Source organism: Echiichthys vipera, assembly GCF_963691815.1.
Source record: "Echiichthys vipera genome assembly, chromosome: 9".
NCBI lineage: Eukaryota > Metazoa > Chordata > Actinopteri > Perciformes > Trachinidae > Echiichthys > Echiichthys vipera.
Window position 1 is genome coordinate 448,628 of NC_139834.1, and position 15,000 is coordinate 463,627.

Below are 15,000 nucleotides of genomic sequence, written 5' to 3' on the forward strand. Positions count from 1 at the left end.
GAGTCACAGGGATGAGTTCAGAGTCACAGGGATGAGTTCAGTGTCACAGGGATGAGTTCAGAGTCACAGGGATGAGTTCAGGTCACAGGGATGAGTTCAGTGTCACAGGGATGAGTTCAGAGTCACAGGGATGAGTTCAGAGTCACAGGGATGAGTTCAGAGTCACAGGGATGAGTTCAGCATCACAGGGATGAGTTCAGAGTCACAGGGATGAGTTCAGCATCACAGGGATGAGTTCAGCATCACAGGGATGAGTTCAGAGTCACAGGGATGAGTTCAGGGTCACAGGGATGAGTTCAGAGTCACAGGGATGAGTTCAGCGTCACAGGGATGAGTTCAGAGTCACAGGGATGAGTTCAGCGTCACAGGGATGAGTTCAGAGTCACAGGGATGAGTTCAGAGTCACAGGGATGAGTTCAGGGTCACAGGGATGAGTTCAGAGTCACAGGGATGAGTTCAGCGTCACAGGGATGAGTTCAGAGTCACAGGGATGAGTTCAGCGTCACAGGGATGAGTTCAGTGTCACAGGGATGAGTTCAGAGTCACAGGGATGAGTTCAGCATCACAGGGATGAGTTCAGAGTCACAGGGATGAGTTCAGCATCACAGGGATGAGTTCAGCATCACAGGGATGAGTTCAGAGTCACAGGGATGAGTTCAGAGTCACAGGGATGAGTTCAGCATCACAGGGATGAGTTCAGTGTCACAGGGATGAGTTCAGGGTCACAGGGATGAGTTCAGAGTCACAGGGATGATTTCAGGGTCACAGGGATGAGTTTAGCATCACAGGGATGAGTTCAGAGTCACAGGGATGAGTTCAGCGTCACAGGGATGAGTTCAGAGTCACAGGGATGAGTTCAGAGTCATAAGGGATGAGTTCAGCGTCACAGGGATGAGTTCAGAGTCACAGGGATGAGTTCAGGGTCACAGGGATGAGTTCAGCGTCACAGGGATGAGTTCAGAGTCACAGGGATGAGTTCAGAGTCACAGGGATGAGTTCAGGGTCACAGGGATGAGTTCAGAGTCACAGGGATGAGTTCAGAGTCACAGGGATGAGTTCAGGGTCACAGGGATGAGTTCAGGGTCACAGGGATGAGTTCAGAGTCACAGGGATGAGTTCAGAGTCACAGGGATGAGTTCAGCGTCACAGGGATGAGTTCAGAGTCACAGGGATGAGTTCAGCGTCACAGGGATGAGTTCAGCGTCACAGGGATGAGTTCAGGGTCACAGGGATGAGTTCAGCATCACAGGGATGAGTTCAGCGTCACAGGGATGAGTTCAGAGTCACAGGGATGAGTTCAGGGTCACAGGGATGAGTTCTGTGTCACAGGGATGAGTTCAGCATCACAGGGATGAGTTCAGCGTCACAGGGATGAGTTCAGAGTCACAGGGATGAGTTCAGCGTCACAGGGATGAGTTCAGCGTCACAGGGATGAGTTCAGAGTCACAGGGATGAGTTCAGGGTCACAGGGATGAGTTCAGCGTCACAGGGATGAGTTCAGGGTCACAGGGATGAGTTCTGTGTCACAGGGATGAGTTCAGCGTCACAGGGATGAGTTCAGAGTCACAGGGATGAGTTCAGAGTCACAGGGATGAGTTCAGCATCACAGGGATGAGTTCAGGTCACAGGGATGAGTTCAGTGTCACAGGGATGAGTTCAGCATCACAGGGATGAGTTCAGGTCACAGGGATGAGTTCAGTGTCACAGGGATGAGTTCAGCATCACAGGGATGAGTTCAGCATCACAGGGATGAGTTCAGGTCACAGGGATGAGTTCAGAGTCACAGGGATGAGTTCAGCATCACAGGGATGAGTTCAGAGTCACAGGGATGAGTTCAGCATCACAGGGATGAGTTCAGCATCACAGGGATGAGTTCAGAGTCACAGGGATGAGTTCAGCATCACAGGGATGAGTTCATCATCACAGGGATGAGTTCAGAGTCACAGGGATGAGTTCAGAGTCACAGGGATGAGTTCAGCATCACAGGGATGAGTTCATCATCACAGGGATGAGTTCAGAGTCACAGGGATGAGTTCAGAGTCACAGGGATGAGTTCAGGGTCACAGGGATGAGTTCAGAGTCACAGGGATGAGTTCAGCATCACAGGGATGAGTTCAGAGTCACAGGGATGAGTTCAGCATCACAGGGATGAGTTCAGCGTCACAGGGATGAGTTCAGCATCACAGGGATGAGTTCAGAGTCACAGGGATGAGTTCAGAGTCACAGGGATGAGTTCAGGGTCACAGGGATGAGTTCAGCGTCACAGGGATGAGTTCAGCGTCACAGGGATGAGTTCAGCATCACAGGGATGAGTTCAGCGTCACAGGGATGAGTTCAGAGTCACAGGGATGAGTTCAGAGTCACAGGGATGAGTTCAGAGTCACAGGGATGAGTTCAGTGTCACAGGGATGAGTTCAGTGTCACAGGGATGAGTTCAGCATCACAGGGATGAGTTCAGAGTCACAGGGATGAGTTCAGAGTCACAGGGATGAGTTCAGCATCACAGGGATGAGTTCAGTGTCACAGGGATGAGTTCAGAGTCACAGGGATGAGTTCAGAGTCACAGGGATGAGTTCAGCGTCACAGGGATGAGTTCAGAGTCACAGGGATGAGTTCAGAGTCACAGGGATGAGTTCAGAGTCACAGGGATGAGTTCAGAGTCACAGGGATGAGTTCAGGGTCACAGGGATGAGTTCAGCATCACAGGGATGAGTTCAGAGTCACAGGGATGAGTTCAGAGTCACAGGGATGAGTTCAGGTCACAGGGATGAGTTCAGCATCACAGGGATGAGTTCAGAGTCACAGGGATGAGTTCAGAGTCACAGGGATGAGTTCAGCGTCACAGGGATGAGTTCAGAGTCACAGGGATGAGTTCAGTGTCACAGGGATGAGTTCAGCGTCACAGGGATGAGTTCAGCATCACAGGGATGAGTTCAGCGTCACAGGGATGAGTTCAGAGTCACAGGGATGAGTTCAGAGTCACAGGGATGAGTTCAGCGTCACAGGGATGAGTTCAGCGTCACAGGGATGAGTTCAGAGTCACAGGGATGAGTTCAGAGTCACAGGGATGAGTTCAGAGTCACAGGGATGAGTTCAGCATCACAGGGATGAGTTCAGCGTCACAGGGATGAGTTCAGAGTCACAGGGATGAGTTCAGAGTCACAGGGATGAGTTCAGCATCACAGGGATGAGTTCAGTGTCACAGGGATGAGTTCAGGGTCACAGGGATGAGTTCAGTGTCACAGGGATGAGTTCAGAGTCACAGGGATGAGTTCAGCGTCACAGGGATGAGTTCAGTGTCACAGGGATGAGTTCAGAGTCACAGGGATGAGTTCAGCGTCACAGGGATGAGTTCAGCGTCACAGGGATGAGTTCAGAGTCACAGGGATGAGTTCAGAGTCACAGGGATGAGTTCAGCATCACAGGGATGAGTTCAGCATCACAGGGATGAGTTCAGCATCACAGGGATGAGTTCAGCGTCACAGGGATGAGTTCAGCGTCACAGGGATGAGTTCAGCGTCACAGGAATGAGTTCAGAGTCACAGGGATGAGTTCAGAGTCACAGGGATGAGTTCAGTGTCACAGGGATGAGTTCAGAGTCACAGGGATGAGTTCAGAGTCACAGGGATGAGTTCAGAGTCACAGGGATGAGTTCAGGGTCACAGGGATGAGTTCAGCGTCACAGGGATGAGTTCAGAGTCACAGGGATGAGTTCAGTGTCACAGGGATGAGTTCAGCATCACAGGGATGAGTTCAGTGTCACAGGGATGAGTTCAGTGTCACAGGGATGAGTTCAGTGTCACAGGGATGAGTTCAGAGTCACAGGGATGAGTTCAGAGTCACAGGGATGAGTTCAGAGTCACAGGGATGAGTTCAGAGTCACAGGGATGAGTTCAGAGTCACAGGGATGAGTTCAGAGTCACAGGGATGAGTTCAGCATCACAGGGATGAGTTCAGAGTCACAGGGATGAGTTCAGGGTCACAGGGATGAGTTCAGAGTCACAGGGATGAGTTCAGCGTCACAGGGATGAGTTCAGAGTCACAGGGATGAGTTCAGAGTCACAGGGATGAGTTCAGAGTCACAGGGATGAGTTCAGGGTCACAGGGATGAGTTCAGAGTCACAGGGATGAGTTCAGCGTCACAGGGATGAGTTCAGCATCACAGGGATGAGTTCAGAGTCACAGGGATGAGTTCAGAGTCACAGGGATGAGTTCAGGGTCACAGGGATGAGTTCAGAGTCACAGGGATGAGTTCAGCATCACAGGGATGAGTTCAGCGTCACAGGGATGAGTTCAGAGTCACAGGGATGAGTTCAGTGTCACAGGGATGAGTTCAGCATCACAGGGATGAGTTCAGAGTCACAGGGATGAGTTCAGAGTCACAGGGATGAGTTCAGGGTCACAGGGATGAGTTCAGCATCACAGGGATGAGTTCAGAGTCACAGGGATGAGTTCAGCGTCACAGGGATGAGTTCAGCATCACAGGGATGAGTTCAGAGTCACAGGGATGAGTTCAGAGTCACAGGGATGAGTTCAGCATCACAGGGATGAGTTCAGCATCACAGGGATGAGTTCAGAGTCACAGGGATGAGTTCAGAGTCACAGGGATGAGTTCAGCGTCACAGGGATGAGTTCAGCATCACAGGGATGAGTTCAGCGTCACAGGGATGAGTTCAGCATCACAGGGATGAGTTCAGCATCACAGGGATGAGTTCAGAGTCACTGGGATGAGTTCAGCATCACAGGGATGAGTTCAGAGTCACAGGGATGAGTTCAGCATCACAGGGATGAGTTCAGAGTCACAGGGATGAGTTCAGCATCACAGGGATGAGTTCAGCATCACAGGGATGAGTTCAGGGTCACAGGGATGAGTTCAGCATCACAGGGATGAGTTCAGAGTCACAGGGATGAGTTCAGGGTCACAGGGATGAGTTCAGCGTCACAGGGATGAGTTCAGAGTCACAGGGATGAGTTCAGCATCACAGGGATGAGTTCAGAGTCACAGGGATGAGTTCAGCGTCACAGGGATGAGTTCAGCGTCACAGGGATGAGTTCAGCATCACAGGGATGAGTTCAGAGTCACAGGGATGAGATCAGAGTCACAGGGATGAGTTCAGAGTCACAGGGATGAGTTCAGCATCACAGGGATGAGTTCAGAGTCACAGGGATGAGTTCAGAGTCACAGGGATGAGTTCAGCATCACAGGGATGAGTTCAGAGTCACAGGGATGAGTTCAGGGTCACAGGGATGAGTTCAGAGTCACAGGGATGAGTTCAGAGTCACAGGGATGAGTTCAGCGTCACAGGGATGAGTTCAGAGTCACAGGGATGAGTTCAGCGTCACAGGGATGAGTTCAGCATCACAGGGATGAGTTCAGAGTCACAGGGATGAGTTCAGAGTCACAGGGATGAGTTCAGCGTCACAGGGATGAGTTCAGCGTCACAGGGATGAGTTCAGGTCACAGGGATGAGTTCAGAGTCACAGGGATGAGTTCAGCGTCACAGGGATGAGTTCAGCATCACAGGGATGAGTTCAGAGTCACAGGGATGAGTTCAGAGTCACAGGGATGAGTTCAGCGTCACAGGGATGAGTTCAGAGTCACAGGGATGAGATCAGCGTCACAGGGATGAGTTCAGCATCACAGGGATGAGTTCAGAGTCACAGGGATGAGTTCAGAGTCACAGGGATGAGTTCAGAGTCACAGGGATGAGTTCAGGGTCACAGGGATGAGTTCAGCATCACAGGGATGAGTTCAGAGTCACAGGGATGAGTTCAGAGTCACAGGGATGAGTTCAACGTCACAGGGATGAGTTCAGAGTCACAGGGATGAGTTCAGCATCACAGGGATGAGTTCAGAGTCACAGGGATGAGTTCAGCATCACAGGGATGAGTTCAGAGTCACAGGGATGAGTTCAGCATCACAGGGATGAGTTCAGAGTCACAGGGATGAGTTCAGAGTCACAGGGATGAGTTCAGAGTCACAGGGATGAGTTCAACGTCACAGGGATGAGTTCAGAGTCACAGGGATGAGTTCAGCATCACAGGGATGAGTTCAGCGTCACAGGGATGAGTTCAGAGTCACAGGGATGAGTTCAGGGTCACAGGGATGAGTTCAGCATCACAGGGATGAGTTCAGAGTCACAGGGATGAGTTCAGCATCACAGGGATGAGTTCAGCATCACAGGGATGAGTTCAGAGTCACAGGGATGAGTTCAGCATCACAGGGATGAGTTCAGAGTCACAGGGATGACTTCAGCGTCACAGGGATGAGTTCAGAGTCACAGGGATGAGTTCAGCATCACAGGGATGAGTTCAGAGTCACAGGGATGAGTTCAGAGTCACAGGGATGAGTTCAGCATCAAAGGGATGAGTTCAGCATCACAGGGATGAGTTCAGCATCACAGGGATGAGTTCAGCATCACAGGGATGAGTTCAGAGTCACAGGGATGAGTTCAGAGTCACAGGGATGAGTTCAGAGTCACAGGGATGAGTTCAGCATCACAGGGATGAGTTCAGCGTCACAGGGATGAGTTCAGAGTCACAGGGATGAGTTCAGAGTCACAGGGATGAGTTCAGAGACACAGGGATGAGTTCAGGTCACAGGGATGAGTTCAGAGTCACAAATATCAGCGCACAGAGAGACACTGATGAAACGAGAGGTTCAGAGTCCCTGTAACTGGTTTCAGAACAGACCGAAGGACGAGGGTTTGCTGAACTGAAGCACTGAGGAGGATTTAGGACACAAAACCACGCAGAGCAGAGACATCGTCCAATGCTCGTGCTCTGGGGAGGAACGAGAGGAGAAAGAGAGCTGCAGGGTGAGAGAGCGATGGAGAGACAGTTCAGAGAGAGAGAGAGAGCGGAGGTCTGGAGGCAGCTTCAGAGAGGAGAGAGAGAGAGAGAGAGAGAGAGAGAGAGAGAGAGGGACGCGTCCTCCCGGCAGACATGTTATTGACGTTATTACTGTATGTGAAACACTGCGTCCTGCTCCCAGCGAGGTCTGTGACGGATGATGAAGCTCCTCTTGTTCTAAATGATCATGCTGCTGTTTGTTGTTGCATCCACTGAAGCTAACGGAGCTAACAGAGCTAAAGGAGCTAACGGAGCTAATGGAGCTAACAGAGCTAAAGGAGCTAAAGGAGCTAAAGGAGCTAAAGGAGCTAACAGAGCTAATGGAGCTAACAGAGCTAAAGGAGCTAAAGGAGCTAAAGGAGCTATAGGAGCTAAAGGAGCTAACAGAGCTAACAGAGCTAACGGAGCTAAAGGAGCTAAAGGAGCAAACAGGGCTAAAGGAGCACGGTGCTGCAGGCTTCATCCTCTGGACCCATCACTAACACACACCAGTTATATAAACACACCCACTGCGTCATCCTGCTCCAGTGAGTGTGCTCCCGTTACAGTCTCACTTTAAAACCATTGATGCTGTTTCTCCTGTTAAATGGATTCAATCAGAACAAGATATGAACTTAAAATGGCTCCAAACTTTGATTTAGGGATTTAAAAGTGTGGTAAACGTCCGTATGAAGCCCATACGAGCCGACTGTGAGCCTGTCGCAGTAAATCTGTGAATGTCAAGGTGACTTTGAACGAGCTGGATGAACTCTGGCTCGCTCGCTGAGATCAGGAGGATTCAAACAAAGATGGAGTTGGTTTCACAGTGAACGCCACAGCTGGCGTGTGGGAACTTCAGGTTCAAACCCAACGGCCGCGCTGAACCACGTCACCTGAGCCGCTGCGACACTTTGGTTTCAAACAGCAGCAACTTAAACGCACAAATGTGTTCAAGGCAACGCATCTGTATTTATTCATACCAAGGAAACTCAGTGAGCTTTACAAGAAGACAAAACATCTTTTAAACACAGTTAAAAACAGAAGCAAAGAAGAATAAAAAAGTAAAATAAAAGAAAATAGATGATGTTTAAAGGTATTAAAAAAAGAGCTCAGAGAGCCGACAGGTGCTGTTTCCCCTCATGCAGCTTTGACTTAAAAACACTTTTGCACGTGTCTGTACAGAGAGTCTTCATGTGACTGTTTGTTCATTTGTTTGCAAAATCAAAAAACAACAACAAGTAAATGACAGAAAAAAAGAGAGATAAACAATTATTGACCTTTGAAAGGTTGCACTGGATAATTATATCAGTTAAAATTGGTCTCAAAGTAGCAAAGTTATCGCTTCTCACCATCATTTCTGTGCTAATTTATCTCCCAGTAAATACATTTGTATGGTGACGAGCCTGAAACCACGGTCAGGGCCAGAAAAACAAAAATAAAAACCACATGGTCACGTTCTGCTGTCATGCTTTTTCCAGTTAAGAGCATTTTTGCATGAATGACACTTTTCATTTGTTGATATTAACTTAAGTGAGACATCAAAACTTTGAGATTTGTTTTCATGTTTCTACTCGTGAAGAGCTCAGGTATGAGATGAGATCAGCGTTTTGACACATGACTAAAAACCCTGACAGTGCACGAAGGAAAGAAGTGCCTCTCTGTGTGGAGGGGAGATGGAGGCGACCTTTGCTGATGAGTGACGTTCAGCGCTGACTCATGACGTGTCAGAGCTCCATCACATGACTCATCACTAGTGTTGGTAACTGTACTTGTTCCATTACAACATTACTGCAGTTAAACAGAAGCTTGTGACGTTACAGCGTTACCTTTGGGGCGACTGTGGCTCAGTGGAAGAGTGGGTCGTCCTCAAAGTGTCCTTGGGCAAGACACTGAACCCTGAATTGCTCCCCGTGCTGCACATGGGTGTGTGTGTGTGTGTGTGTGCATGGTCAGATTAGATGGTCTGTAGACGTCCACCGCATCAGTGTGAAAGCGCCGTGAGTCGTCAGACGACGAGAAAGGTGCTTTATTTATAAGAACAAGTCCATTCTTTGCACGCGTTGATGACATGTTCTACTGTTCATCTACAGTTGACTGTGTCGGCTCTGCGGTCAGCGGCTCTTAATCTGAAACTCTGCAGACCGTTAATAAGAGTGACAGACGCAGTGTCCCTCCACTGCTCCTCATTAAAGAGACCTTTCTCTGATTTAACTGGTTCTCTCTGCAGGATTGTGTGTGTGTGTGTGTGTGTGTCTGTGTCTGTGTCTGTGTCTGTGTGTGTGTGTGTGTGTGTGTGTGTGTGTGTGTGTGTGTGTGTGTCTGTGTGTGTGTGTGTGTGTGTGTGTGTGTGTGTGTGTGTGTGTGTGTCTGTGTGTGTGTCTGTGTGTGTGTCTGTGTGTGTGTGTGTGTGTGTCTGTGTCTGTGTCTGTGTCTGTGTCTGTGTGTGTGTGTGTGTGTGTGTGTGTTTGTGTTTGTGTTCTGTGTGTGTGTGTGTGTGTGTCTGTGTGTGTGTGTGTGTGTCTGTGTCTGTGTCTGTGTCTGTGTCTGTGTCTGTGTGTGTGTGTGTGTGTGTGTTTGTGTTTGTGTGTGTGTGTGTGTGTGTGTGTGTGTGTGTGTGACAGTAATTACGCCCCTCCCTCTCCTCCTGCTGCAGATCGTGATCGTGCAGTGGGGAGGGAAGCCCTTCAGCTGCGCCCCTCTCAACATGGAGCAGTGGCTCTGGTGTCTGTTCGTGGGCGTCGGCGAGCTCCTCTGGGGACAGGTAAGCAGCTCCGCAGCCGGACGAGTCAAACAAAGCGAGCACACGTAGACCGGCAGCTCTGGAAACGTTCTTACACCTCCCATCTATGCTGCTGATCGTGTCAGAGGAGAAGATCTCCACCATGTTTCCTTCTGATGGATTCAAACAGGAACAGGAAGTGCAGAGGCCACAGCTGTGAGTGACGTCAGCACGTCTGAACCCACAGGACGTCACTAGTTTCTCCCTCTGCTCTGATCTTTGATCTGCGTCCGTCCTGACTCGCTCTCTGACACACTTCACCACCTTTACTCTGTCACGGAGGATTTCCCAGAGCTTCTCTATGGGGTTTAGATCTGGACTCAGTGTTTCCCTGCAGTTTAAAACCCAGAACCCATTCAGACCCATGTTAGCATTAGCATCACTTCCATTTAGCATTCAGAGTAGGCTGGGGGTTAGCTTCAGTTAGCTTCAGTTAGCTAGCCGCCTCGGCTGCTACACACGATGAAGCAATGGTCAAAAATGTGAGAAAGCGACCCGATACTCTCGTTTCTGGCGATTTAAACGCCTCCATCGCTTCTGGAGTGAACGCACGGCTACAGCAGATCAGCTTCACAGGAACCAGGAGCGCTGCAGAGAAATGTGTCCAACGCTGAAGTCAAGAGTCACCAGCTGCAGATTAACACCAAGAGCTGGGAGCGTCTGGAAGAGTCCTCTCATCCTGATCTCTGCTGAAGCGCCTTTATAAAAACATGTTAGCAGAGACACAGACACGAGCTCACAGCGTCAGAGTTTGTTCTGGTCCAATAACAGCTGAACAAACCTGTGTTCCAGCTGATTTCCACGGTGCCAACGGAGCGGCTGCCATGCCTGAAGGAAGCGGGTCTGGGCCTGGAGCCAGGCGAGGAGGAAGGGGAGGAGATGGCCGAGGACGAGGAGGAGATCGACTGTGCTGAGCGAGAGCTGCGCCGCGGGCAGATCCTGTGGTTCAGAGGCCTCAACCGCATCCAGACCCAGGTAACGTTCCACGAGACCTCCAGATCCGACCTTAACCACACCTCTTTCACAGGACGAGAGTCAGAGACGCAGAGACGACACGACCCCTCAACCAGAAGCTTCAAAGACATGATTACGCATCGCAACGAATGAAGAAACGTGCCTAAATGAACCTGCAGTGTCACGGCCCCTCCACGCTGACACCAGAGACTTTGAGTCCAGGTTAAACCGGGGCTGCAGCCACGTTTCTAAGGTCGTTTGTTTTCGAAAGTGAGACTTTTTACACACTTCCATTATAAATGTTTCCAGTTTTAATTATAATAAACCAAAAAAAAACAGCTTCCATCGCGGGTCAGAGCTGGTGATCGTGTACGACTGTAAACCGTCTGTTCTGAGGCGGCTCTCGTAGCGTCGCAGCCCCGGTTTAAACGCTCTCTGATTGGTTCTGACTCTTGTTAAAAGTCTGAACCTCCACCTGTCCGTGCTGATCTTCTGACCTGTGCCAAACATAACCATCCCACTTCTCTCTCTCCTCACAGCTAACGTTGTAAAAGGGCTTTATCTGACATGGAAGTGGTTTTTGTGGAGGCTCGTAAACGTCACCAGAGGATAAATGATGTGTGTGTGTGTGTGTGTCGCTGCAGCGCTGTGAGCGTTCCCAGGCTAACGCTAAGTAGACAGGCTAACGCTAAGTAGACAGGCTGTTGACTGTCCTGATGACTGTAATTGATGGGTTCGTGCACGGCTGCGTGAGAATGTGCATTAACACAAACAAGAGTCTGAGTCCAGAGCCAAGCGAGAGTCTCTGCTTAAGTGCCTTTGGGTGAAGTGGTCAGTTTTACATTAAGAGGGTTTGGTCTGAGTGTGCACACACACACACACACACACACACACACACACACACACACACACACACACACACACACACACACACACACACACACACACACACACACACACACACACACACACACACACACACACACACACACACACACGTACGGTCATCATTTCTAATTGTTTGTCAGGAATAATCAGAAACCCGTCGTGATGCTGAAACACATTTGCCCTCAAATGCTGTTTCCATCATTTCTGCTGTTACCGGAAATGTCTGAAAGGTGCCACACACACACACACACACACACACACACACACACACACGCACACACACACACGCACACACGCACACACACACTCAGGCCGGCCTCTCATGCCCTCACTGAGTGCTGCTGTTTTGTCTCTGTCCTGCAGATGGAGGTAGTGAGCACGTTCAAGCGCAGCGGTTCGTTTCAGGGAGCGGTGAGACGGCGCTCCTCCGTGCTCAGTCAGCTCCACGACGTAAACACTATCTCTACCCCCTCTCACGTAGCTCTCTCCACCGCAACAGCCAATACCAGCCCAGCCCCCGGGAGTGAGTCCGCCGAACGCATGTACACACACACACACACACACACACCCACCTATACCTGCATACACACTCACACGCACTTCCTCTCTCTCTCACACACACACACACACTCGTAGACACGAACACACACACTGCTGCACGGCACGTGGACTGCAGTATTTTGACTCTATGGTTGTGTCCCCTCTCCGGCTCGCTCGCTGCTCGTGTGTGTGCAATGTTTCCTCTTTTCTTTTCTCTTATTCTCCTTTTCAAACAGCACCCGCTCCCGACCGGCTATGTGGTTCTGGTCTGGTCCAAATCCAGTCCCGTCCCCAGCGCGGAGTCCTTGTTGTTGTTGTTGTTGAGTGTTGCTCGGTGCAGGAGGCGGCTTGCTGTTCCTGCTCTGTCGGAGGCGTCCTGGCACAGATGCAGCATGTTCCTAAAGCAAGAACGTGATTAGAGCAGAGTTTGGTTCACAGCGACGGGCCGAGGACGCTTCCTGAAGTCCAGAGAGCAAATGGCTGCTCCTCCTGCACCGTGCGTCCTTTCCTGTCTGTGACTGAGGTCAAGCGTGGTTACGGTGCGTGGTTACGGTGCGTGGTTACGGTGCGTGACCCCTGCTGCTGACGTAGAGACGTAAAGGAGTGGTGTCATTTCTCTGTTCTCTCAAAAACACAGAGAACACAGAGTCGCTGTAACAATCCTCCTGTTATCAGACCTCCGTAGAGTTCATACGCACTCTCTAAACTGTAAACCTTCGAGTATAAAAGCCCCACAACACGCTGCTGTTCCCAACACTACGCTCTGGAGAGCTTCCCTCTGCTGCTGCTTTCCTCTTCTTGTGTCGAGTGCTGAAATTGTTGTCACCTGGTGTTTTCTGTAACAGTATTTGCAGCTTCGACGCCACGTCGTCTACGGCCCCTCGATGTCTCCACACCTCCTGATTCCTCTGTTTTTATCCTCTCTCTCTCTTCTCTCTCTCTCTCTCTCTCTCTCTCTCTCCATCACAGCTCTCTTCTCTTCTCTTCTGTATTGATGAGACGTTGCAGGTTTCCCTGTTTGCAGACGTGTTCTGTGAAATGTACTTTGATTGTCCCTCCGGTTGAATCCGAGGTATTTAGATTGGACCAGATCTAAATACGGGCTCTTGTGTAGCGTACTGATAAGATTCCTTTAGTCGGTTTCTCTTCATTTGTTTGTTTCTTCCTTTGTCCCGTGACCTCATCCCTGTTTTCTCATCCTCCCATCTCCGTCCTAGAGTAGCGTCCACTCCTCATGTTTGCTCTTCAGTTCTTTGTGTCAGTTCCGCACGTGTCTGTTTGCAAGTGTGTTTGTGTGCGTGCGTGCACCTGCTGACATATCCGAGAGCCGCCCTCTGACTTCTGTGTGTTTCTACGTGTGTGTGTGTGTGTGTGTGTGTGTGTGTGTGTGTGTGTGCGTGCGTGCATGCGTCTGGTTGTGCTGTCTCTTCATTTGATTGTCTTCACCCGTATTCTCAGTTGCTTCTCCTTTCCTTCCTTGCTCCCTTTCTCCCATCCTTCCCTCCTCCCATCCCACGCTGCCTCCGTGCCCACGCTGCTCCATCACCTGTAGGTGTAGACACAGAGAGGCGCCGCACACACCCGATTATCCGGCTGTTCAGTGTGACCTAACACCCTTTCAAAATAAGATTTCGGGTCCAAACCAAACAGAACCAAGGTCCGAACATGTGAAGGATCAGGATCAGCTCTTTGCTCAGTTTGAAAGAGGTCAAAGGTCAATGATGATGTTTTAAACACTCACATCTGTTCAGCGTTGGAGAAACACGAGGCTCGGACAGGAAGTCTTATTTTGAAAGGGTGTTACGTCATGACTGACAGCAGGATAATGCACAGACACTAGAAGTTACCTGGGCTTTGTTTAAGTACTTTGCAGACATTTACTGTAGTTCTGACTCTTACAACATCCTTATACTTTAAAATAAAGACATAATATTATTTATTTAAACGTGTCACATCGTTGTTCTGAGCTGGACGTGGCTCCGGCATCGTCTGTCTGATAGAAAAGGGCAGCTCATGTGAGAGTGTGGAGGTTTGGACCAGGGTTCAGGTCCCATCACCGTTGGCTCGTCTCTTGGTCACGAGGAACGGGATGTGAACTGAACGTGACTCAGGTTTGAGGGAGGCAGCGTGTTCCTGTTTCCTCCAGCTTTATTCTGAAAGCATCAAATGCTCGTCCAGCCTCAGAAAAGCCTTCATGTGTCTGATTCTTCTATTGTCTCTATTGTCGTCCAAAACCTTTAAGACTCAGAGTCTGTGGCTTCTCTGTGGGGCGGCACCTGTAGAGCTTTAAGCTGCATGTGATCAGGACCCTTAATGTGAAAAAAGCTCAGATGTTCCCAGGTCTGTTATTTTTCTACAAATAGTCCCAAATTCTACGGCAGATAGTTCTATTTAGACCCTAACACTGACCCCTGACCCTGACACTGACCCTGACCCCTAACACTTCCCCCTGCCCCTGACCCTAACCCTGACACTGCCCCCTAACCCTGACCCTGACCCTAACCCTGACCCTGACCCTAACCCTAACCCTGACCCCTAACACTGCCCCCTGACCCTGACCCCTAACACTGCCCCCTAACCCTGACCCTGACCCCTAACACTGCCCCCTGCCCCCTGACCCTAACACTGACCCTGACCCTAACACTACTTTACTACTTTACCACTTTACTCCATTACCCAAGGTTCTTTGCAAAGCGGACCCGGCCCTGAAGTCTTGGCAGCGGGCCCAGAGCAGTGTGATGTGCGTTAGCTCTGACACGTCACCTCCCTGACTCTGTCATCACAGGGAACATCTCAGATACTCAGGTTCACAGTGATCGATGTCTCTGCTCCATGCTTTCATCCACCTGAGCCGTGCTGGACCGTTCTGATCCATGTGGATCTGTAGACCCGATCCATGTTGATCTGTAGACCCGATCCATGTGGATCTGTAGACCCGATCCATGGATCCAGTTTGTTTTCATACGTTCACCTGCCTGAGAGTTTGCGTTGGTCAGGAAACGTTAAGG

At 50.1% G+C, this 15,000-nt stretch overlaps 1 protein-coding gene across 1 annotated transcript in view; it reads left to right on the forward strand.

Moving 5' to 3' along the window:
* LOC310951946 (plasma membrane calcium-transporting ATPase 3-like) overlaps positions 1 to 15,000 on the forward strand; it is a gene marked incomplete at its 5' end in the record, with an annotated part of 27,590 nt that overhangs the window by 9,872 nt on the left and 2,718 nt on the right. The window contains 3 exons of the mRNA XM_083920432.1: positions 9,485 to 9,592; positions 10,403 to 10,585; positions 11,816 to 11,975. Coding sequence (XP_083776558.1) covers positions 9,485 to 9,592; positions 10,403 to 10,585; positions 11,816 to 11,975 — 451 coding nt within the window. The remainder of the gene's footprint in view (positions 1 to 9,484; positions 9,593 to 10,402; positions 10,586 to 11,815; positions 11,976 to 15,000) is intronic.